Consider the following 25,890-nt stretch of genomic DNA (forward strand, 5'->3'; position numbering starts at 1 on the left):
AATACGATTGAATTTCAAATTAAGCTTATAAACAGATAATTGCTAAAGAATGATAATCATATTATGTGTAATAATTAATACTAGTAAAAGAGAGGTTGCTTGAGAGCACAAATACCTGTCGGGAATCGAATGCCTTATTTATATTTGGAAACACTTGACTGCTAAGCATATTTATAAATGTTTTCTGAAAATAATATTGTTACATTTATAAATTATATTTTCTAAGAGTTTTGATTAAAACAAAGAAAAATAGCTTGGTGTAAAGTATGTTGATCAAAGGAGGCTGAGATAAAATAGTGCTAGTCAGTTCAAGCCTGTACCTCAGCGAGAACTAACAAAGTATTCTTATTATTATGTTTAGTAACTTTACATTCGCTATAATTTCTGTTCAAGGCATTATTGTACCTTTATTGTTGAAGAAATTGTTATCATAAAATGGTTTTTTTTATTTTTTATTTAATCTTTATTATTGCAACACCATTGCTAGATATTATGAATCATTTTAAATTGTTTTTTTTTTTTTTTGAGATTTTATTTATATTCTAAATACAATTATAATTTAAAAGTTTTTTTTTATAACTGTTAATTTAAAAATACATTTTTAAAATTTTATTGTGATATTCTTAAGTTAATTGCCATTTGTTGACTTAAAAAAAAAAAATTCAGCAGCTCCGTTTAACTAAAGTATCTTCTCGTCGGTCTTTGCAAAAATCAACTTATTAAATTATGTCGCCTATCAATCTAAGAATTAATTCAATTAGCGCCCAATCAAATCATCGACCAAGTTTATTAGGCAACACGCCGACTGACAAAACTTTTGCTTTGTGGTTTGGCGTTGCATGCAACGAGAACATTAAGCAGTTGCAACAGTTGGCCAGGAGCATGGCAACGCCAGGTGCTAGGTTGGCAACCAAGGATTATGGCAGAGGGGAAATAACAATGGTCAAGCGGCAAAATCAACAAACTGCCTAGCAACCGTGATGCCACGATCAGTTTTTCGCTACCCGGTTGACTATTTGCTAACAATTTTGGTAACAATTGTTTTCAGTCAGCTAGCACTAGCACAGGTAAGCAGTCCAATGGCGGAAATAAAAAACCAAGAAAAACATTGCTCAGGAAGAAGTTGACATATGAATGGAATTTATTAAATTAGACAAATACTAATAAAAATTTTTTAAATAATGTACAAGTTTGTTAAATGTGAAACATTTTTAATTAAAATCAATTTTTTCGTATGAAAAAGTGAAAAGTTAAAGAGACTTATAATTTTGACAAAGTTACGTAAGATATTAAAACTGTGACAGTGGAAATGTGATTGCGTAATCAGGAAATTTGCTAAGAACAAATAAAATTACACGTAAATTTTCAATAAATTGGCAGAAATAAACAATTATGAAATTTTTAAAGTATTTTTTCGGTAAACAATTGATTTCTTAGCATATATTGATTGTATGTATATAGTTGTTACTGGTAACAAGGTCAATCAAACACAAACACTTCCATTCTTAACACACACACAGCGATAGAAAACAACAGCAACAACAACAACAATAACATCTGTGGTAACACCACCAAACAAAACCGGGCCTATTGATGGAGCAGCCCTCCACAAGCGCCGAGGCGGCCGCTTCCGCTGCAGGCATTGGCCCGGATCCACGTCTGGAGTTGATGGGTTCTTTTGTTATTAAATCTCTGAAACTGAAACCGGAGAAATGGACTCGTGTTATTACTGTGGAGGAGCACAAGGGGATTATCAAGGAATTCTTGGATCGCAGTGTGCCCGTTGTGTTGATTATCATCTTGACACCCGCCGCCCAGCTGGTGCCCTCCACAACCTTCCCATTGTCGCAACTGAAGAGCAAAGGTGTTTACTTTATTAAGAGGTATGCCAAGCCTGTGCCACGTGAGAATTGTGGCAATTTCATCATCTATGGCGACCTGGCCACACGCACAATTGATCAGCTGTCGGCCCTCGTTGAGGAGGTGCTTGTGCCGTTGCTTTCCAATGAGGATAACTATAGAAGCTGGCCCATTATGGTGGCCCAGGATGTGCAGAAACACGTTCACAGTCTGAAGAGCACTGTGCATCAGGTGAAGGGACAGGTGAGCGGCGAAACAATTCTGGCCATGCCCGTGGGCGTTGAGAAAATAGTCAAGGCCGCCAAGGAGTTGACCGAAACGCAGCATTGCCAGTTCGATTTGTATCTCAAGAGTGCCATTGAGGGCGTTGTCATCAAGTGGGCCACACAGATACACGAGGTCATCAAGGAGAGTCCAACGAACGCCTTTGCCAACGGACAGAATCCGACACCACACACGGGTGAGTGAGAAACCCGGAGAGGTCATAGGTTATAGTCTACCACACAGGCATATCATTATTATATTTGTATATTTTTGGCACAGCTTTATTTATTATTTATTGATAAAATTCAAGTTTTGCAGTTGTCGTTTGTTTGACATATCCTAGCAACCGCCCAAATTCGCATGTTTATGCCCACATCCATACACATACCATATATGTACAGACATATGCACATCGCAAACAAGTATAAATGTCTTCAAAAGTTTCATTTATTATCTGTTTTGCGAATGGCGACTTTCGTGCATGCAACAATATTTCTTTTGTTACAACTTTTGTTATTGGATTTTGTGACGGGTTGACATCATCTCCTCCTGAGCTGAGTGACATGTGCACAATATCATTTCGAACCTCTTGTAGGGGGTTCTTTAAAAGCAAGCGTCGCCTAAAGTTAAAGCATTAATCCTTATTTTATCCTTAAAAGACAGCGGAAACACTTTAATAGGTAGTGCTTGACTACAATATATACACTCAGCAGGCATTAAATTTGATTCTAATGTGGGGTATATTCAATACCGTATATTGGCACCTACATCAATAAAGAAACATTGTATATATTTTCATATCCAGTGGGGCCTAAGATACATTCTTCAGTCTGTTGCATACATTATCACAATTTATTGAGTATAAATTGCTTAGTAAAATTCAATTACATCAATTTATTGCTATTAGTATTATTAAAATTGAACATAAATCATATAACACAAATATAACAAGCCTCCTTTCACTGATTGCAATCATTTTGTTTATTAAACGTAATGCATTGATTGATTTTAATGCGTTTATCTGCTCAATTTCTTCGACAGAGTTTACATTTTGGAATAATCGACTGAAAAATCTATCTTTTATCTATGACCAATTGCGTAATGAGCGTATACGAGCCATGGCCCTAATATTGGAGTACTCGTTGAGTGCCTATCATCCGTGCTTTCAAACGCTCTTCAAGAACGTTGTTACGGGTGAGTGAAGCCAATTTAATGGCTGAACAACATGCCATTGAGCGAATGTATCTATGTATCTATGTACGCCTTTTGCATGCCAACAAACTGTGTGCTTGTGTTTTGGGACTTGATTGAACAATCGCACAGCACTTGCCGAGGCAAAGGATATAACACTATATTTGAATCCATTGAAACGCCCGTTGCATCAACTAGAGGAAATTGATTTTGCCGAATTCAAACCGTTGCTTATACCCTTCATGCACACTGTCTGCACTCTTTGGGGCAACTCACGCTACTATTGTCAGTCGGCGAAGATAACAGTTCTATTACAGGAGATATGCAACTTGATTATACATCAGGTATGATGACTATACTCCTATCTGGGAATCGATTAAAACTTTTGATTGCTTGCAATGGCAGGCGAAACGTTATTTGGATCCATCGTCCATATTTCACAGCGATATTGATGAGGCCATGCAGCGTCTAACACTCTCTATACAAATACTAAAGTTCTTTCGGGAACTATTCGATTACTATAAGGATCGCTTGGCCGCCTTTTTCACGGAGCCGGAGGAGCGGCCACCGATTTTATGGACTTTTCATCCAAATTCAGTTTTCAAGCGCTTTAATGCATTTCTAGAGCGTTTAACAACAATTCAGTGGTAATGTGAATGTTTGCTTTATAAATTGATAAACTGTTACTTTAATATTATATTGTTTAGGTTCTTCTTTACTGTGATTGAATTCCTGAAATTAGAGAAAGTCGAAATCGGTGGACTGCGTGGTAGACAGCTTAGTACACGAATCACAGATGTCTATGTGGAGTTCAATCAATATTTTACTGCATTTGCCTCGAAAAGTTACGATGTCCTGGATCCAGATGATCATGAGTTCGACGAGGACTTCAGAGGTTTTCAAACGCGCATACTTGAGTTGGACATGAAACTGGCAGCCATATTGTGTCAGGCCTTCGACGATTGTCATAATCTAGAGAGCATTTTCAAAGTTAGTATAAATACTTGATTACCTGAATTACCTATAAGGTCAAGGCTGCAAATCGTTTATATTTTACTCGTACTCAGACTTCAAGAGTATATTGTATTCATAGCAATATTTATAGTATATATCGACCCTTTTGCAAAAAATTAAAACAAATATTACACGAGACCGGTTTTTTTTTTTAATTTTTTCATAAATTAGACTTGCGTTTAAATTAGCTCTGTATTATATCGAAACCATATAATATATTACCAGTCGACAAAATTTGCATTTATAGGTAAATTTCATAGAATGTGACATATGCTATAATTCTTGATCAGCATCAACAGCTATGATATATAGTATGCAGTTATGTCGGACAGACAGTACGTCTGGCCTTCTGTATGAGCAACTAGAACTCAATGACTATATAAACCACAGCAACTAAATTTGGCACACAGACTTTTGCAACACTGTTAATATTATTATTGACATTTTCTTTCACTTATTTAGCTAATAAGTATTGTGGGCAGCGTTCTCGATCGTCCAAAGATCAAAGAGGAGTTCACTCAGCGTTATGCTGAAATTGTGCGCATGCTCGATGATGAGATGACAGTCTGTGAGGGAATATACGATAAGCAGATGCAGCTGATTAAAGACGATGGAGCTCTATATCCCGACTACAATTGTCCACCTGTAGCTGCCTTTATACGTTGGTGTCATCAGCTGGAGGCGCGTATAACGGCGCCAGTGAAGCACTTCAAGGCGTTGCAGCATGAGTAAGTCACCAAAAATTGTATGTTATATTTGCTATATATAATATCGATCTATATTTTAAACTTTTTTTTAGTATTACCAAAACAGAAAAATCTTTGGAAATTATCGAACGTTATGAGTGTTTAATTGCCAAGTTGGGAGCATGTAAAACACAATTTTTTGACGAATGGTCAATGAAATTGGCCGACCAAATTGAGGAGGATCTCAAGAAGTCACTCATCGCTCGAGATCAGCATAGTAATTCGCTTATCCTGAACTTCAGCATTACTCTATTCTCCATATTAAGAGAGGTGCACTACATGCAACAGATGAAAATCGAAGGAATTCCAGAGATTGCCATCGATTTTGCTGAAAATAGCGATGTCTTTCGTTCGTATACATTAAATCTGGAGAAGACCATCGATTGGTATAACAGCATACAGGAGGGCAGCTCACCTGTGGAGCTTAGATTGATTGAGCCAGAGATCAAAATGATTGATGATCTTGTCGAAATCGGTGTGGATCATCTCGTATGGAATTCATCCGGTATGAATAAGCAATTTAATTAAATCAATTTAATATTTTCAACCTTCACATTTTCACTGCTTAGATATTATGAGCTACCTGGAGAAGTTGCGTAATCCTGTGGCTGCCTTGAGAAATCGCATGAATCACACTCAGGAGAATCTACGTCAAATACGCAAAATAATGGAGGTTTGGGCGAAGCAGCCGCTTTTCGAACGTCGTGACTGTAAGAAGGACACTGTTCTATCAATAGATGAGAGGCCGGATCGTACTGCCAAGCGTTACTCAGAGATTCAATCAGCTTCTGTGGAGATACATAAACTCCTGCAGGATAATATGCTGCAGTTCGATATGGAGCAAAAACAAAACGATGCCGTCTGGTTGAGTTACGTGGACTTTGTCGACAATATTGTCTATGAAAACATATTGCGTACTGTGGGCGTGAGTGTGGGGTATCTGGCGGAGAATATGGATCCAGACAACAACTATGCACCATTGTTTGAGTCACGCCTGGAACTGGTTGAGCCTCACTTGGTCTTTGTACCATCGCTGGATCCCGACGATCCCATGGGCTTTAATAATATGCTGATCGAGCTGATGAGAGACATTATGAAAATGGGATCACTTGTGAAGCGATTGAAGCCCAATGAGAAGCGCAATTATGTGGAGCTAATCAAGGAGAATCAGGACATTATCGATATGCGTCGCGAGATTCTCAACGGCGTTGACTTGGTCATGGAGGAGGCATCACGTTTCTGTCGCCAGTTTGAACGCTACTCGTATCTGTGGCTCGATGATCGGGAGGAGTGCATGGAGTACTTTCTGGAATATGGCCGCATATTAGATCCAGATGAGATCGAGTTAATACAAATGAACGATCCAACGGCACCGCCTCCACCGCAGCCCTGTCAGCCAACAATCGAGGCATTCCGAGAGCAAATCGACAACTACGAGTCGCTGTTCACTGAGATCGAGGACATTCCAGCGTTTCAAGTGTTTAGCTCTTGGTTTCAAGTGGATGTCAGACCCTTTCGACAGGCCCTGCTTAACACCGTCTGCAAATGGGGCAACATGTTCAAGGAACATCTGGTGACAACTGTCACGTCCAGCCTCATGGATCTCAGCCATTTCATACGCAAGGCAGACGAAGGTCTTCTGCAGACTGTGAAGGAGAAAGACTATGAGGGTCTGGTCAGCATTATGGCCTATCTGATGCAGGTCAAGGAGCGCGCTGCCAACACCGATGAGATGTTCGAGCCGATGCAGGAGACCATTCAGCTGCTTAAATACTACGACATGGATATTCCCGAGGAGGTGAATGTCCTGCTGCAGGAACTGCCCGAACAGTGGGCCAACACCAAGAAGATTGCAACCACGGTCAAGCAACAGGTCTCTCCGCTCCAAGCCACCGAAGTGGTCAGCATTCGAAACAAGATAAGCCTATTCGAAGCCCACATCCAACTATTCCGCGAGGTATTCAAGCAGTACGACTTTTTCCGATTCGATTGCTTTAAGCCTTATCTGTTGATGGACCGCATCAACGACGACATGTATCTGTGCGAAAGGGAAATGGGCGAGATTCAGAAGTCAGGCAGTCTATTCGAAGTCAATATTCCGGAGTTTAAGGTTCTCAAGCAATGTCGCAAGGAACTGCGTATGCTCAAGGTATCTACGAAAACGTCCTCGAACTCTTCTTAGATTGTTCCTTCACAGCTAAACTCTTGCATGTTTTATAATCTACTTACTAAATTCTTACGAAACTTATTACTGCATGCCACATGTGGAATTTTGAGCTTTTACTTTAATTTACCATACCGAAATATTTACTAACCCTATTACAATATCAACAAATATTATTTACTAATTCAATATTTTATATGTGTTTTGTGAACCTTCCTAAAACTAATCACAGCAACTCTGGGATTATGTGAACATTGTGCAAACCAGCATCGAGGATTGGAAGACAACTCCATGGCGTAAAGTTGATGTGGAGAATATGGATATCGAATGTAAGAAGTTCGCCAAGGATATTCGTTTGTTGGATAAGGAAATGCGTGTCTGGGATACGTTCATCAATCTAGAGTCTACGGTGAAGAATATGTTGACTTCACTTCGGGCTGTCGGGGAGCTACAGAATCCGGCGATACGGGAACGCCATTGGAATCAGCTAATGAACTCAACAAAGGTTTATTATATTTTGTTACATTTTCCATTGAGCAGATCTCAAATGCGGACAATTTAATTGATTATAGTCCATTTGGCAATTGTAAATAATTCATGAATATTTTTTAATAATTTCTTACTTTCCAAGCACCTGAGCTTTCTTTGTCCTAGCAACAGGCTGAGGGATGCTCAATTGTATAGCAACCAAAAACCATTTAAATTTTTTCTTTTTCCAATTTGATTTGAATACTAATCGTATTATGAGGCCCAAAGAATTAGTTGTGCCTCGACTGTACAGTTCTTGTAAATACCATTTCATTCCAGAGTCTGGCCGCCTTGCCTAAGGAAGTTACCGTAAGTGCTTTGCATGTGATAAGTAATCTCAAGTAGAATTTCTAGAAATATTTAGAGTTTAGAGCATCAATAGTGGTAAATGAATATAAACAATTAATGGATAATTCATGTTAAATTGCAGGTGAAATTTATTATGGATCATGAGACAACATTGGCGGAATTGTTGGGCTTGAATCTGCATGAATGCGAGGAGGAGGTTAAGAATATTGTGGATAAGGCCGTTAAGGAAATGTCAATGGAGAAAATCTTGAGAGACTTGAACTCGACATGGTCGGCAATGGAGTTCGATCATGAGCTGCATCCGCGCACTGGCTGCAAACTCCTTAAGGCATCGGAAGAACTCATAGAGACGCTTGAAGAGAACCAGGTTTGCCTACAAAATTTAATAACATCCAAGTACATCGCTCATTTCCTCGAAGAAGTTTCAACTTGGCAAAATAAATTAATGATTGCCGATCAAGTGATAACCGTTTGGTTTGAGGTGCAACGCACTTGGACCCATCTTGAGAGTATCTTCATGAGTTCGGAAGACATACGCAAACAGCTCCCCGTCGATTCGGTTCGTTTCGATAATATCGATGCCGAGTTTCGTATACTCATGGATGAGATGTCCGTCTCATCGAATGTGGTGGCATCAACAAATCGATCTGGGCTAATCGAACGTTTGGAGCATTTGCAAAAGGAGCTTACGCTATGCGAAAAAGCACTGGCAGAGTACTTGGAAACAAAACGTTTGGCTTTTCCTCGTTTCTATTTTGTATCATCGGCCGATCTGCTCGATGTCCTTAGCAATGGCATCCAACCGGAAATGGTCACCAAGCATCTGACCAAGCTATTCGATTCAATAGCCCGACTCAAATTCAATCGTGATGCGGCCAATGAGATAGAGACAGCTTCGGGCATGTACGCCAAAGATGGTGAATACGTTGAGTTCAATGAACTGGCCAGCATTCGTGGTCCAGTCGAGGTATGGCTAAATCGCATACAAGCGGCGATGCGGGCCACCCTAAGACATTATGTCACTGAAGCTGTCGTCGCTTATGAGGAAAAGCAACGTGAACAATGGTTATTCGATTATCCTGCCCAGGTGTCGCTCTGCGGCTCACAGATCTGGTGGTCAACCGAGGTGAATATCGCCTTTAGCCGTTTGGAGGAGGGTTACGATAATGCCATCAAGGATTATTACAAGAAACAAATCTCACAACTCAGTTTACTCATAACACTGCTGCTCGGCGAGCTGACCAAGGGGGATCGTCAAAAAATCATGACGATATGCACCATTGATGTGCACTCGAGAGATGTGGTCGCTAAGATGATTCAGGCCAAATTGGATTCAGGTTCGGCTTTTATGTGGCAATCGCAGTTGCGACATCGATTCGATGATGTTGAGAAAGATTGCTTTGCCAATATTTGCGACGCTGAGTTCCAGTATTGTCACGAATACTTAGGCAATACCCCACGCCTGGTCATAACGCCGCTCACAGATCGCTGTTACATAACACTCACACAGAGCTTACACTTGGTAATGGGCGGTGGTCCAGCCGGTCCCGCCGGCACTGGCAAAACGGAGACAACCAAGGATCTGGGACGTGCCATCGGTATTATGGTCTACGTCTTCAACTGCTCCGAACAGATGGATTATCAATCCTGCGGCAACATCTATAAGGGTCTCGCCCAAACTGGTGCCTGGGGCTGCTTCGATGAATTCAATCGCATTACGGTTGAGGTACTCTCCGTCGTGGCGGTACAGGTGAAGTCCGTCCAGGATGCGATCCGTGACAAGAAGGATAAGTTCAATTTCATGGGCGAGATGATCACGTGCGTGCCAACCGTCGGCATATTTATCACCATGAATCCGGGCTATGCCGGACGCACAGAGCTGCCGGAGAACTTGAAGGCACTCTTCCGTCCCTGCGCCATGGTAGTGCCCGACTTTGAGCTCATCTGCGAGATTATGCTCGTCGCCGAGGGATTTCAGGATGCCCGCGTCCTGGCCCGCAAATTCATTACACTCTACACGCTCTGCAAGGAGCTGCTCTCCAAGCAGGATCACTACGATTGGGGCTTGCGCGCCATCAAGTCCGTGCTAGTGGTCGCCGGCTCCCTGAAGGTAAGCTTACGATTCTCTATAACAATTTTCACAAATAATACCCAGACTACACAAAACTAGCGCGGTGATCCCGGACGTCCAGAGGAGGAGGTGCTGATGCGCGCATTGAGAGATTTTAATATTCCAAAAATTGTCACTGATGATATGCCAGTGTTCATGGGGCTCATCAGCGATCTATTTCCCGCTTTGGATGTGCCCCGCAAACGTGATCAGGACTTTGAACGCACCGTAAAACAAGCTGCCTCCGATTTGCTACTACAGCCGGAAGATAATTTCATATTGAAAGTAGTGCAACTGGAGGAACTGTTGGAGGTACGTCATTCTGTATTCATTGTTGGCAATGCGGGCACTGGCAAAACACAAGTGTGGAAAACGCTGTTGCGCACCTATCAGAACATTAAACGGAAACCCATATTCAATGACTTGAATCCAAAAGCGGTGACCAATGATGAACTTTTCGGCATTATCAACCCGGCGACACGCGAGTGGAAGGACGGGCTGTTCTCAGTTCTTATGCGGGATCAGGCAAACATAACGGGTGATCAACCCAAATGGATTGTGCTCGATGGTGACATCGATCCCATGTGGATCGAAAGCTTAAACACCGTTATGGATGACAACAAAGTGTTGACTTTGGCCAGCAATGAGCGCATTGCGTTGACACCTTCGATGCGTTTGCTCTTTGAGATCTCCAACCTGAGAACAGCAACACCGGCAACCGTATCCAGGGCTGGCATATTGTACATTAATCCACAGGACTTGGGTTGGAATCCGTAAGTAATACGCATATAGTGACTTAAGTTAACTATACCCGTTACTGAAAAAATAAGTTAAAGGGTATATTGAGTTCGTTGAAATGTATGTAACACGGAGAAAGAGGCATCTCTGACCCTATAAAGTATATATATTCTTGATCAGCATCAACAGCCGAGTCGATATAGCCATGTGCATTTGTCCGTCTGTCCGTCCGTCGGTCCGTCCGTCTGTCCGTCCGTTTGAGCGCCTAGATCTCAGAGACTATAAGAGATAGAGATACCAAATTTTGCTCCCAGATTTCTACAGACGCCACGCAGGTCAAGTTTGTTTTAAATTTTTGACACGTCCTCCTCTGCCCACGCAAATCGCAAAAAACTACCACACCCACAGTTTTTACGATAAAAAGATTTAGTGGTAATTAACGTTACCTATTACTATTATCTATTATCCCACTGAATCGCAGCACGATCGGACTAGTAGAACGGCAGCTATGGCGATTTAATGTTTTCAAAATAATACAAGTTATTTCTTTAAAGTACTTTTATATTGAAACAAGCAACGGGTATCCTATAGTCGGGATCTCGACTATAGCCTTTCCGACTAGTTTTAAAAATATTTTTCTTTTTTTTTTTTGTTGCATTCAGCTATGTGACCAGTTGGGTTGAAACGCGTAAAATTCCAGCCGAAAAGTCCAATTTGGTCATGTTATTCGATAAGTACATACCGCCTTCATTGGAGACGATTCGCGTGCGTTTCAAAAAGATCACGCCTGTCGCTGAAATGGCCCACATACAAATGCTGTGCCATCTACTAAACTGTTTTCTAATCCCAGCGAATACGCCGGCCGATTGTCCAAAAGAATGGCACGAGCTGTACTTTGTTTTTGCCTGTATTTGGGCATTCGGTTCGGCCATGTTCCAGGATCAAGCCATTGATTATCGCGTGGAGTTCAGCAAATGGTGGGTAAATGAGTTCAAAACTGTTAAGTTTCCAGCAGGTAAGTAGTGAATGATATGGCAAGAAAGTCCATTACTTTATCTTGTCCAATTTAATCCAAACCCAAAGGCGGCACAGTTTTCGATTACTTTTTGGATAGCGAGACAAAGACATTTACGCCTTGGACAGAAAAGACACCCAAATTTGAACTGGACTCGGATCTGCCATTGCAAGCTGTGCTCGTGCATACCTCCGAGTCAATACGACTGCGTTTTTTCCTGGACCTGCTGATGGATAAGAAGCACCCGGTGATGCTAGTCGGCAATGCTGGTTGCGGTAAGACCGTACTGGTCAATGAGAAGCTTCAATCGCTTTCTGAGAATTACGCTGTCACCACAATACCATTCAATTTCTATACCACGTCCGAAATGTTGCAAAAGATACTTGAGAAACCGCTGGAAAAGAAAGCGGGTCGCAACTACGGACCACCCGGCAACAAGACCTTGATCTACTTTGTTGACGACATCAATATGCCCGAGGTGGACTGCTATGGCACCGTTCAGCCGCACACTTTGATGCGACAGCATCTGGACTATGGCCATTGGTACGATCGCAACAAGTTGACCCTCAAGGACATTCATAACTGTCAATATGTGGCCTGCATGAATCCCACCTCGGGCAGTTTTACCATCAATCCACGTCTACAGCGACACTTCTGCGTTCTGGCCGTTAGCTTTCCCGGCGTGGACTCCATAACGGTCATGTATTCGGCGATATTGGCCCAACATTTTGCCAATGCCGAGCAGAAATTCATACCGATCGTCACACGGATGACACCCAACATTGTGGCAGCCACAATTGCGTTGCACAACAAATGCCTTCAGGTGTTTCTTCCTACAGCTATCAAGTCGCATTATATCTTCAATTTGCGAGACATCAGCAATGTTTTTCAAGTGAGTACACTGAAAAAAAAAGAAAAACTTCTAAAATCAAGAAAATGCATCTTAAATATTTTGTTCCTAAAATAAGAACATTTTAAGACCATATTACTAATACTAAGAATATTAATCTAAAAACTCAAAGTTCTTAAAACAAGAATAAAAATCTTTAACTATTAGGAAAGTATAAATATGTACTATTTTGTAGCAGTAACCGCCGGTTCGAATCCCACTTAAATTTAAAAAAATCAATCTTATGAATATGAAGATCATTTTTAATTTTATTATAATTTTTTGATTTTTATTTTAAGAACATTTAAACATTTTTCTTTAGACCAAAATTATTAGTTTTGAGACCTAAATATTGATTTTAGAACATTTTTCTTTAGTGTAGAAAGTTTCGGTACTTTTGAAAAATATGCTTGAAAAGAAATTTAATATTTTATCCTTAAGTTTTGTTTAATTCTATTTTAATTCTATTTAAAGGGTCTACTATTCAGTTCGACGGAGTGTTTGACAAGCTCAACAGATCTTATACGTTTGTGGCAACATGAGACACAGCGTGTGTACTCGGATAAGCTAACTGATGATAAGGATATCGATAGCTTTACCAAAATGCAGCATGACATTGTCAAGAAGTCGTTCGAAGAAATTGACGAATCCGTTATATTCGACAAGCCGAATATTTACTGTCATTTCGCTGGAGGAATTGGTGATCCTAAGTACATGCCCATCAAGGGTTGGCCTGAGCTTCACAAACTCCTTCAGGAAGCAATGTCATCGTATAATGATCTTGTCGCTGCCATGAATCTGGTGTTATTCGAGGATGCGATGATGCATGTCTGCAGGTAATACCACCAACGCAATAACAGATGGAAAGGATACTCTGACAGTCGGTTTATTTTCAGAATCAATCGCATATTAGAATCGCCGCGTGGCAGCGCCTTATTGGTTGGTGTTGGTGGCAGTGGGAAACAATCTCTAGCGCGCTTGGCAGCATTCATATCTAGCTTGGAGGTCGTGCAAATACAGCTAAAGAAGGGCTATTGTGTCAACGATTTGAAGGTCAGTGCAATTACAGTACTACTTAATGCCCATTTCCTCTTAATGTCATAAATCTTCATTGTACTTAGAGCGAGTTCTCCGGTTTGTATCTGAAGGCTGGTCTGAAAAATGTTAGCATCATGTTCCTAATGACGGATGCACAGATACCGAGCGAGGATTTTCTTGTCTTAATCAACGATTTGTTAGCCACTGGCGAGATTCCAGATCTATTTCCGGACGACGAAATCGAGAATATAATCGCTGGCGTGCGTAATGAGGTCAAAGGTGCGGGACTGGTTGATACGCGAGAGAACTGCTGGAAATTCTTCATCGATCGTGTACGCAAGCAACTAAAGATAGTTCTGTGTTTTTCACCAGTGGGTTCAACATTGCGTGTTCGGTCGAGAAAATTCCCTGCCATCATCAATGCAACATCCATCAATTGGTTCCACGAATGGCCTCAGGAGGCACTCATATCGGTTGCCATGAACTTTTTGGCACAAAACAAAGTGCTACCGGAGAATCATCGCGATTCTGTGGCCAAGTTCATGGCCTATGTACACACGTCAGTCAACACAACGTCCAAGGTTTATTTACAGAATGAACGTCGTTACAATTACACAACACCCAAAAGTTATCTCGAACAGATCAATCTATATCTGAAACTACTCAATCACAAGTACGAAGACTTACAGAGCAAAATCGAACGTCTGGAGAATGGTCTGGAGAAGCTGCGATCTACGGCAGTGCAGGTAGCTGATCTAAAGGTCAAACTGGCCGTGCAGGAGGTCGAGCTGAAGGAGAAGAACGATGCGGCCGATGCCTTGATCGAAATTGTGGGCATCGAGACGGAGAAAGTTCAAACCGAAAAAGCTGTGGCCGATGAGGAGGAAATGAAGGTTGCTTTGATAGCCGACGAAGTGAGCAAAAAGCAGCGCGATTGTGAGGAAGATCTCCTTAAAGCAGAGCCAGCCCTATCAGCCGCCCAAGAGGCCTTAAACACTCTAAACAAGGCCAACTTAACAGAGCTAAAGAGTTTCGGTTCTCCTCCTGGTGCTGTTACCAATGTAACTGCTGCCGTTATGGTCCTACTTGCACCTGGTGGTAAACTTCCCAAAGATCGCTCATGGAAGGCAGCCAAAATTTCAATGGCCAAGGTAGATGCCTTCCTGGATGCACTAATTAATTACGACAAGGAGAACATACATCCCGAAATTATCAAAGCCATCCAACCCTATCTAAAAGATCCCGAATTCGAGCCAGAATTTGTACGCTCCAAATCCGGCGCTGCAGCCGGATTGTGTGCTTGGGTCATCAATATTATTAAGTTCTATGAGGTCTACTGTGATGTAGAGCCCAAAAGGAAGGCTCTGGCAGCAGCCAATGCAGAGCTAGCTGCCGCCCAAGATAAATTGGCCGGCATCAAGCGAAAAGTGGCGGTAAGTTCTTTCTCTAAAAAACGAATAATATCTGTAATTGTTGATACACTCAAAAAAAAGCGTAAGAAATTTGATACTAAATTTTAGAAAGTATTTTTCTCAAATACATTTTTTAACCAAGCTCTAAGTTTTACGAATTGGACAGCTTTTATCTTTATTCTATGTGCAGTAAATATAAAAGGATTCTGTATAATTTTCATGAATGAATTTATTGCAAGATTACTAATATAATGAAAAACACTAAAATAATAAGATATTTTGTCCATATCATATCAGAGTCTTGAGGAGCAGCTGGCCAAATTAACGGCCGACTTCGAAAAAGCCATTGCGGATAAACTTCGTTGTCAACAGGAAGCGGATGCTACACAGGCGACCATTGCCTTGGCTAATCGCCTTGTGGGTGGTTTGGCCAGCGAGAATGTGCGCTGGGCTGAGGCAGTCAATAAGTAATGCTGACTCTAAGAAAAGTTCGAAAAAATTACTCATTCTCTTTTTACATAGCTTCGTCAAGCAGGGTATTACGTTACCCGGCGATATTCTACTGATAACCGCCTTCATTTCCTATGTCGGTTGTTTCACAAAGGGATTTCGCATTGATCTACTGCAAAAGATGTGGACACCCTATCTCAAGAGCATCGATCCACCCATACCCACAACTGAAAATCTTGATCCACTTACACTGCTTACCGATGATACCACCATCGCAATCTGGACAAATGAGGGACTGCCAAGTGATCGCATGTCCATTGAGAATGCCACTATTCTGTCCAATTCGGATCGTTGGCCCCTCATGATAGATCCGCAATTACAGGGCGTTAAATGGATTAAACAAAAGTACGGAGAGGAACTGACGGTCATTAGGATGGGACAACGCAACTACTTGGACATTATTGAGAAATCTATTAATTCAGGTATCACAGTGCTGATCGAGAATATTGATGAGAATTTAGATCCGGTGCTGGACTCTTTGCTCGGCCGTAATCTTATCAAGAAGGGCAAGTAAGTGGATCGCTTGAGATTTCCTATTATGTTTTCCTTCACTAAAAATGCTGGGGTTTAATTGTAGAGCTATTAAAATCGGAGACAAGGAAATTGAGTACAACTCCACATTCCGTTTGATCCTGCACACAAAACTGGCCAATCCGCACTATAAACCAGAGATGCAAGCGCAGACAACACTTATTAACTTCACCGTAACGCGCGATGGCTTAGAGGATCAACTGCTCGCGGAGGTGGTCAAGGCCGAACGTCCGGATCTGGAGGATTTAAAAGCTGAGTTAACCAAACAACAGAATGATTTTAAGATAATGCTCAAAAAGCTGGAGGATGATCTTCTATCACGTCTATCATCGGCGGGTGAGAATATTTTAGGTGACACGGCTTTGGTGGAGAATTTGGAGACAACCAAGAGCACTGCCTCTGATATTGAGGAGAAGGTGGCCGAGGCGAAGATTACATCCAAGGAAATCGACAAGGCCCGTGAATACTATAGACCAGCGGCAGCCAGAGCTAGTCTTCTATACTTTATCCTTAACGAATTGAACACGATTAATCCCATCTATCAGTTTTCCCTGAAGGTTCGTCGTAATATCGTATCACAAATAATTTTCATGAAATATTTAATATATCTTATATGACTTACAGGCTTTCAGTGTAGTGTTCCAAAAGGCCATAGCCAAGGCTGAACCGGGCGAAACTTTGGATTTGCGTGTTTCAAATCTGATCGATTGCATAACGTATTCGGTCTTTCAGTATACTTCGCGTGGTCTTTTCGAATGCGACAAACTCATCTTCGCCTCGCAAATGACTTTTCAGGTAAGAGATAAGGGCTATTAATTAAAAAAAATGATATTTGTTTCTTAAAATTTTAATCTCAATTTTTTCTATTCACTATTTGTAGATACTGCTGATGAACGAGGAGGTCTCATCTGCGGAACTGGACTTCCTACTCCGCTTCCCGATAAAGCCACATGTGACAAGTCCTGTGGACTTTTTGAGTAATCAATCGTGGGGCGGAATTTGCAGTCTGGCGTCCAAAGATGAGTTTCGGAACTTGGATCGCGACATTGAAACATCGTCGAAACGCTGGAAGAAACTTGTGGAATCAGAGCTACCGGAGAAGGAGAAGTTTCCACAGGAATGGAAGAACAAAACCGCATTGCAACGGCTCTGCATGATCAGAGCCCTGAGACCCGATCGAATGACCTATGCTTTGGCGTGAGTATTACAAATAATGACAAGGAGACTTTTACTTAAGTTACGTCATATTTTAGTGATTTTATTGAAGAGAAACTCGGCTCCAAATATGTGGAAAGTCGTGCCATGGAATTTGCAAAATCCTATGAGGAAGCCAGTCCCTCTACGCCCATTTTCTTTATACTCTCACCTGGTGTGAATCCCTTGAAGGATGTTGAAGCTTTAGGCAAGCAATTGGGCTTTTCCATGGATCTCAGCAACTTCCACAATGTGTCTTTGGGTCAGGGTCAGGAATCCATTGCCGAACTTGCCATGGATACGGCTGCCAAAAATGGACACTGGGTGGTATTACAAAATATACATTTGGTAAGAAAGTGGCTGCCGGTTCTTGAAAAGAAATTGGAACATTATGCAGATGGTTCACATCCGGACTATCGCATGTTCCTTAGCGCAGAACCAGCCTCAACGCCATCAGCTCATATTATACCACAAGTGAGTTTAACAATAAATTAACAATAATATTATGAAATATATTTTAATTTGTACGTTTGTAGGGAATCTTAGAGTCCTCGATAAAGATCACCAATGAGCCGCCAACGGGCATGTTGGCTAATCTGCACAAAGCACTAGACAATTTCACACAGGAAACACTTGAAATGTCCGGCAAGGAGGCGGAGTTTAAGGCCATACTCTTCTCCCTGTGCTACTTCCATGCCGTAGTTGCCGAGCGCCGTAAATTTGGTCCACAAGGCTGGAACAAGATCTATCCCTTCAATGTGGGTGACTTGAATATCAGTGTCTCGGTGCTGTACAATTATTTGGAGGCGAATGCCAAGGTCCCTTGGGAGGATTTGCGCTATCTATTTGGTGAAATTATGTACGGGGGACATATAACTGATGATTGGGACAGACGCTTGTGTATCACCTATTTGGAGGAGTATATGCAACCCGATTTGGTCGATGGTGAACTGTTCCTGGCGCCCTCGTTTCCCGCTCCGCCCAACACCGACTATTTGGGCTACCATACCTATGTGGACGAAATGATGCCAGCCGAGTCACCCTATTTATATGGCCTGCATCCCAATGCGGAGGTGGGATTCCTGACAACACGGGCGGAGAACGTCTTCCGTACAGTCTTTGAGATGCAGCCCCGAGATGCGGGTGCCGGAGGAGGGGCAACAGTTACGCGCGAGGACAAGGTTAAGCAAATTGTGGATGAGATTATTGAGAAGTTGCCGGAAGAGTTCAACATGGTGGAAATTATGAATAAGGTGGAGGAGCGAACTCCATATGTAATTGTTGCATTTCAGGAATGCGAACGCATGAATTTCCTGACCAGCGAAATGAAACGAAGCTTAAAGGAGCTCGATCTGGGCCTAAAGGGCGAATTGACCATTACCTCCGATATGGAAGTACTAGAGAATTCATTATTTTTGGATCAAGTGCCGCCCATTTGGACTCAACGTGCCTATCCTTCGCTGTTGGGGCTCAACAATTGGTTCATCGATTTATGTTTGCGTCTGCGAGAGCTGGAAACATGGTCCACCGATTTTGTGGTGCGTTGTTGTTGCCAACGAGTTCAACTCGACCAACAAGTTTGCTAACAAACTTATTTGATTTACTGCAGCTACCCTCCTGCGTCTGGCTGGCTGGCTTCTTTAACCCCCAATCTCTGCTAACGGCCATCATGCAGAGCACCGCCCGTCGCAATGAGTTGCCGCTGGACAAGATGTGCCTGCAATGTGACGTGACCAAGAAGCAGAAGGAGGAATTTACGTAAGTGCCGCCAGATCAAACCGGCAACCAGGCAAACCAGGCCTTCAAACCACTAACACACACACACACACACACCACACTCCACGTTAATACGCAATTTTAATTAACTTTTGCGCTGACCCTTTCAATACATATACAAATGTGTGTGTGTGTGTGTGTGTGTGTGTGTGTGTGTGTGTGTGTGTGTGTGTGTGTGTATTTGTATCTGTGTCTTTAGACTTTGACTGACTTAACGCATTGCGCTCTGTCTCACATTCCGAAGGTGATGCACATTAAAAGAGGAGCAGCAAAGAAGAGAGAGTGCCAGAGAGATCCTTGCCAGTATAAAAACCAATCAGAAGAAACTTATTCTATGTTATGTATCAATATTTGGCTTAAACCTGGCTAAATGCTCATCACTGACAACCCAATTAGGCGCTTCTGTACACTCGTCCCATCGCATTGCAATGAAAATCGTGATGACTTGCGTCAATACTTACAGACAAAGATAGTGTAAAGATCGGCTCATCTGCGCGGAGATCGGGCAACGGCTTCGACAGTGTCTAATAATAGCCGCAATGTTATTCAATGAGAGCTAATTTTAAACCAGCATATGAAAGTATGTGTGCTGTCTATAAATACACATTATTAACAGCATGTAATTAACAATTGTCTATTTGCCAATTGTCTATACTTGATTCTTGATTGTTTATTAAGTGGCGCCTGGTCTCGATCTGTCTCTTTACCTCCCGACCTCCCTCTTGGGTTGGACAACAAAACATTGTATGTTTTGATTTGGCGTGACTTTAAGCAAACAATAGACTGAGACTGAGACCGAGACACAGACTCAGACTCAGACTCAGATTCAGACATGGATAACAACTAAAGATTATCAGATATTAATTTTCTTTTTTTTTTTAATTACAGCACGGCACCGCGGGACGGCTGCTGTGTTCATGGCATCTATATGGAGGGCGCCAGATGGGATATACAGCAGGGCATTATTATGGAATCACGCCTTAAAGAACTTTATCCATCAATGCCAGTGATCAATATTCGAGTGAGTTTGAAATGCAAATATTCGCCTTGTAGCGATTTCTAATCTAAATTGTTGATCGAAACATTGAATTCGGAATGGATCTGTGGCGTCTAAAAATCGGCGCATGTTTGCATACATTTATATCATGAATTGACACGTTTCTATAGTATCTTATTTGTATCTCATTCTGCAGGCCATCACGCAAGACAAGCAGGACTTGAGGAACATGTACGAATGCCCCGTCTATAAGACACGCACCAGAGGTCCAACCTACGTTTGGACCTTCAACCTAAAGACCAAAGATAAGCCAGGCAAATGGACACTGGCCGGTGTTGCACTCCTCTTACAGACTTAGGATCGCAGAAAACACATGATTTTAAGCATATTTTTAGTAGACTATCAAATTTTATTCTTCCCAACAATCTTTTAAATAATTATTACAAATTTCACTGTTTTCCAACTCTAAGCACATTTTTTCGTAAATAAAATCACCTTCTTGGTAGACTTGCCCTAGGCTCACTAGCATAAAACAAACAACTTATATTGTCTATATTCTAGGGGGTTTTTAGTTTTTGATGGGTACAAAAGAGAACTGGAAAGCAAACATATATGCTGATTGTTTTTATTTGATTTGAAACGTGTAAAGTCCCAATAAAAGTCATAAAACAAATAGCACGGACCTTGTGCGATTAATCAGAATATATTCTGATAATTATAAATAAATAAAATTAATTTATTTGACTCTTGAATGAGTTATAAGATAATCGTTCTATATGTCAATGATGACTGAATTCGAGCACTAAAAGCAATCATACATATGTGAGTGTGAGTGAAAAATCTAAATCAAATATCAAATGCGTCGCGCTTCCATAAATAACGACATGCATAACGACATGTATACTAAATATTGCCAAAATATTTGATCATCAAAGGAAATTCATAGACGACGCTCATGATGTTGGAGTGGATTGAACTCGTGGCCGTCGTCGCTAATGAAAATAAAGCAAAATTTCAAAAAAGTGTGTACGTGTATGTATGTATATATAGGTACATAAATAAAATATTTATTTTCTGACGAAATTTCAAATATGCCGAGTAGCAGTGGACAGTCTTGAACGAAACGTGAACGTGAACCAATTAACGAAAGCGGCAGCATCATTTTAGCACACAAAAAAGAAACAAAAAAATGTTTTCAAAAATTTTAGATGTGATGACTGACTGCATAAAATACAAACATAAATAATTCAAATGTAATACAGCAAGAGAAAAAAAGAGCAAGAAGCTGGACAAAGTGACGCGTGACCCGCCTACAGAGCTATCGATCAAACAATCGATCCGATCCGATCCGTTCCGTTCCGATCCCACCGACCGATCGGGCAGCCAACCAGCTAACAGTGCACAGTTCGTACAAAAAAGAGGAGAAAAAAAACAGACATACACACATACACAGAGACACATACAGAACAATAAAAAAAAAACAAATAAAACAAAAGGCAAAATGTACAAAGCAACGAAAAGAAAACTGAAGACGACGACACGAGCGTAAATCATTTTAGCATGAAAAAATTCTATAAAACTAACAGACACTGTGTGGTCGAACATCATTCGTGTGCGCTACACAGAGAGGCAGCCCAAAGCCAAAGCCAAAACCAAAACCAAAGCCAAAGCCAAGATAGCGCAGCCTGTCAGTCGGTTAGTCAGTGAGTCAGCGAGTCGATTGGACGGACAGTCAGTCAGTGATTTTGATTGATTATTGGTACCCCAAACTCGAAACTGAAAATTCAAACAACGAGCAGTGTCCAGTGCTCAGTTCCCAGTTCCCAGCTCCCAGTGCCCAGCATACACTTACACACACATTCAGTTATCTGTATCTGTATCTAACAGCGGCCGGCAGATAGCAGACAGCAATCAGCGAGCAGCAGCAGCAGCAACAGCAACAGCATCCATTCAGTCAGTCAGCCACTCAGTCAGTCTCATCGGTCAGTCTCGTCACAAGAGTCAGAGTCAGAGTCAGCTCACTCTCCCGCTGGCTGGAGGATATCTTTGCGCGGCGCTTTAGTTTCAGTTCGCATTTGGACGCGTGCTGGTGCGGCCTCGCCGAGAGAGAACAAATCGAAAAAGAAAAATAAATATTGATACGGAACAGTGTGCGAATACTTATAGCTGCGAATGTGTCGCGTATTAAACAATCAATTTTCAACAAATAACTCATACATATGAATACAAGTACAAGTACTTGAATTATACACGTGTCTGAAGTTCAGTGACAAACCTCAATCTTTATTAATTAATATATATTCAAAATATATATACGCTATACAAGTGTACATCAACATATATAAACAAACGTGTATATAGAAATCGTGTAATATTTGTTCAACGACGAAATCAAGCAACATTTATCAACATTTACATATGACCCGAAAAGTTCACGCAACGTATTTTCAATAAATCACTTAATTATTGTGCGACCGAGTTTTAGTTGCTATCTCTGTAACAGATCATAGCGAACTTATCTTATTTGACATCATATAAATAAATTTCATATCAATATCTAAAACAACAACAAAATGAAGCTGTTTGCAGTATTCTTGGCATGTACGTATCAACATATATTTCTCGGTATTGATAAAATTATAGAACTTATATTCCATTCAATAAATTTAACGATTGAGAAGCTTTCAATTGTGAACTTCCGGTTATAAATCAAAAATACATTAAAGTAAATATTTAATTGGCGAATTCGCAGAAAATACGATTTGAATTTTAGCAAGAAAATTGTGTGCATAATTTTCCTCATGGTTTACACTGTGCTACGAATGCTTAAATATTTTGAGTATCTATCTTTATCTAATAAATTAAATTTAATTTTACAATGTGGTATTACTTAAATGAAATCGAAAATTTTGTACCATAGTGTTATGACTCATTTATTTGTTTACAACAACAATTTTGCAAATCATTTGTTAACTTCAATATCAACAAATAAGAGAACTGACCTATCATTGCAGAATTTTGATAAATATTCCAAAAAATCTTCTATTCCAGCAATTGAAATATATATTGGAATGTTTTTTAAATTAATTGAATCGATCAGCCCCATTTTATATGGATGATAACTCGGCTATGTTTTGTTAACTGCCCAGTCTAAAATTGTCAACACTATTCACAAAACATTAACTCAGTTCTGTACCTGTCAATCGGGTCTATTATAGAAATTACCGATCGGCCAGACGTCGTGGCGTCGTGGATCGACTGTTTGGGCATACGATTGTCAAATGTATTACAGAGATAGAGGGTGTTGACGTTGATAATGGTGTTGGTGAAGCTAATGATGATATCATATTGGATTGATCATTTGCATTTAGTGTGCAAGGCATGTTAATGAGGTTGCCAGGCACTGATTAAGGCTTGGTATTGGGTTTTTTTGATTTATTTATCTTTGTTTTTGTCGCACGCATTCTGTTTAAGAAACTAACAATGATGCGATTGTGTCTATTTATAGTTACGCTCTGTGCTTTGACGCTGGTGCAGTGCCTCAGCCTGCCCGATCCAAATGTGAAGTGTGCCATGGACTGTGAGATGCAGGAAACTAATTACTTATGCGCTGCCGATGACAAGGGGACTACCAAAACCTATCGCAATATTTGTGTCATGAAAACGGAGAATTGTCTGCAAAATGCAAGTGAGTAAATATTAAATAAGGGTGCTATAATCCTACATTTTCTAAAATATATATATTTATCTTCTTAGATTTTCAAAAGATCAGTGACAAGGAGTGTCCATAGATGCTAAACAAAGATAATTTTGACAGTGCGCAGTATCAGAATCAGATGGAGAACTTAAATAATGACAATAGCTCTTTAAGTTGTTGGTTTCTTTTCTTGCGTGGTATTTGTGTGTGATATTTTTAAGTTGTACTTCAGCAGAATACAAAACACGCCCCCCCCCTCCTACTTCCTCCACCTGCTCCCCGGCATCACACCCAAGCGTAATGCATATTGATATATACATCTATTTTGTAATTATTAATTTTAAATATTTAATAAAGTAATATACAAATACTTACAGTAAATAAACACATGATTTTCGCATAGATTTTTTAGTATGCTAATAATTATTAATTGGTAAACTTTTTGAAATTAAAACATTTGCTAATAATTCCGCGCAGCGTCTATAATAAATGATGACTTCATTTGTTAACCGAACAAATCAGCTCGTTCCAGAAGTTCTTATCTATCGACTCAGTGCTGTAGTGCTAAATTGAATTAAGTCATCTGCCTTGTTTAGCAAATCATTTACTGATAATCCCTATACACCCCTCATAGACACCCTTAAATAGTCATTATGTTGCTACGCATCACGTGTTGGAAAAAACTGAATGGAATCGACGTCAGAGCTAAATAATAAGCTAAATTTAATATAAATAATAAGTACAAATATACCCAACAATATAAATACGATTTTGGATGCAAGTATAATCTTTTAGAGATATTGATGCCACCTCTAAATTATATTAAAATATTTTTACATATTTAGCTAAAATTTCCCAAGCCTCAAATTCCCTTAATATTCAAATGGTTGGGCTCAAAAAACAGATTGCTAAAACTGTATACTTTTTTTTGTATTTTGTAAAACTTGATTCTTAAACAGTCAAAACGTAGTACAATCAATATGTTAAGATAAATTCTTTAAAAAAGTTGGATATCGTTTGATTAAATAATTGTATTGGTTTCAAAAATCAAGCTTTGTTTCTAGATATCAAAATGTTTTGCAATCGACATAGCACTTTGACTTTGTACCAACACCATAAGGGAAGCTTAATATTTATATCGTAGGGGTTGGCAGAATGGCACCCCCTAAAAAGCTCAGCGCGTAGTAAAAGCTCCGAAGCTGTACGTCTGTGTTAGTGTCCGTGGCGTCTATGGTCCATGGTGTATGGTACACGCAAACTTTTCACATCTTTCACCGACAATGCAAAGTTGTTTGGCAATTTTTCGGTTCATTCATATGGCAACTGTCGCTGGGCGTCCAGTACAACAAATACCGTTAGATGGCACAGTCGAAGCTTGGACGGTCGCATATCTTAAAGAACCAAAGAACAAATAACGTCGATAACTTCGACGTAGATGCCGCATTATTTGGCGCCATATTAAAGTGCGTGGTCCGGGTTCAAGTTGAGTTCGGGTTGACTTTGTGTGTGTGAGTAAGCGTGTGTGTGTATTATTGTATCTGTGGCTGTGTGTAATTTCGCGCGCTTTTGTGTCGCCTGCTTTCGTGTTTATCTTGGCCAATGCCTTAGACCCAGACCAACGATTTAGGCAAACAAAGGCATCAGGACAAAGGAATAACGCCCAAAGGACTTTACTCTCTGCCTCAGATTTGTGGCCATATTGATCAACTGCTGGCAGTTAAATTCAATTGAAGCATTAATTAGGCATTTAATGGTATCCAGACAACAAAAGCTTCACACAATTCAAACCACCAACTGCTGACACGGGTTAAGCGGGGTAAGTGTTAACCCTCAGGATGGGACCAACTAGTCCGTATGTCCATATGGCCGTATAAATCAATTATGGAGTCGCTTAAAGCCTGACAGCT

At 40.6% G+C, this 25,890-nt stretch overlaps 2 protein-coding genes across 3 annotated transcripts; both read left to right on the plus strand.

Annotated features, from left to right (window-relative positions):
• Positions 1–1,047: 1,047 nt before the first annotated feature.
• LOC117792017 (dynein beta chain, ciliary) lies at positions 1,048–20,826 on the plus strand. 2 transcript variants are annotated; one of them, XM_034631969.1, is made up of 28 exons: positions 1,048–1,067; positions 1,527–2,320; positions 3,166–3,318; positions 3,448–3,659; positions 3,721–3,962; positions 4,023–4,305; positions 4,792–5,057; positions 5,129–5,580; positions 5,645–7,224; positions 7,472–7,744; positions 8,047–8,076; positions 8,198–10,186; positions 10,247–10,959; positions 11,587–11,939; positions 12,008–12,831; positions 13,303–13,664; positions 13,725–13,881; positions 13,950–15,299; positions 15,576–15,745; positions 15,801–16,298; positions 16,366–16,876; positions 16,944–17,114; positions 17,200–17,516; positions 17,573–17,987; positions 18,050–19,051; positions 19,123–19,271; positions 20,178–20,310; positions 20,483–20,826. In XM_034631969.1, the coding sequence occupies exons 2-28, from the start codon at positions 1,594–1,596 to the stop codon at positions 20,642–20,644; spliced, it is 13,494 nt and encodes a 4,497-aa protein (XP_034487860.1). In that variant the 5' UTR covers positions 1,048–1,067; positions 1,527–1,593; the 3' UTR covers positions 20,645–20,826. The 2 variants fall into 2 exon arrangements, with proteins under 2 accessions (XP_034487860.1, XP_034487861.1); XM_034631970.1 differs by lacking the exons at positions 1,048–1,067; positions 8,047–8,076 and having other exon boundaries at positions 1,594–2,320; positions 20,483–20,644.
• Positions 20,827–21,395: 569 nt separating this feature from the next.
• On the plus strand, positions 21,396–24,364 carry LOC117792167. The gene is made up of 3 exons (XM_034632186.1): positions 21,396–22,887; positions 23,795–23,974; positions 24,043–24,364. The coding sequence occupies exons 1-3, from the start codon at positions 22,860–22,862 to the stop codon at positions 24,075–24,077; spliced, it is 243 nt and encodes an 80-aa protein (XP_034488077.1). The 5' UTR covers positions 21,396–22,859; the 3' UTR covers positions 24,078–24,364.
• The last annotated feature ends 1,526 nt before the right edge of the window (positions 24,365–25,890 follow it).

This window comes from Drosophila innubila (assembly GCF_004354385.1).
Source record: "Drosophila innubila isolate TH190305 chromosome 3R unlocalized genomic scaffold, UK_Dinn_1.0 2_E_3R, whole genome shotgun sequence".
In the NCBI taxonomy this organism is placed as follows: Eukaryota; Metazoa; Arthropoda; class Insecta; order Diptera; family Drosophilidae; genus Drosophila; species Drosophila innubila.

Excerpts from the sequence above, each read along its gene's own strand:
- LOC117792017 (XM_034631969.1), top strand. The coding sequence starts at position 1,594 with ATGGAGCAGCCCTCCACAAGCGCCGAGGCGGCCGCTTCCGCTGCAGGC. Across the intron at positions 2,321-3,165 it reads GAATCCGACACCACACACGG|AGTTTACATTTTGGAATAAT; the intron begins GTGAGTGAGAAA and ends TTTCTTCGACAG. Across the intron at positions 16,299-16,365 it reads AATCTTATCAAGAAGGGCAA|AGCTATTAAAATCGGAGACA; the intron begins GTAAGTGGATCG and ends GTTTAATTGTAG.
- LOC117792167 (XM_034632186.1), top strand. The coding sequence starts at position 22,860 with ATGAAGCTGTTTGCAGTATTCTTGGCAT. Across the intron at positions 22,888-23,794 it reads GTTTGCAGTATTCTTGGCAT|TTACGCTCTGTGCTTTGACG; the intron begins GTACGTATCAAC and ends GTCTATTTATAG. Across the intron at positions 23,975-24,042 it reads GAATTGTCTGCAAAATGCAA|ATTTTCAAAAGATCAGTGAC; the intron begins GTGAGTAAATAT and ends TTATCTTCTTAG.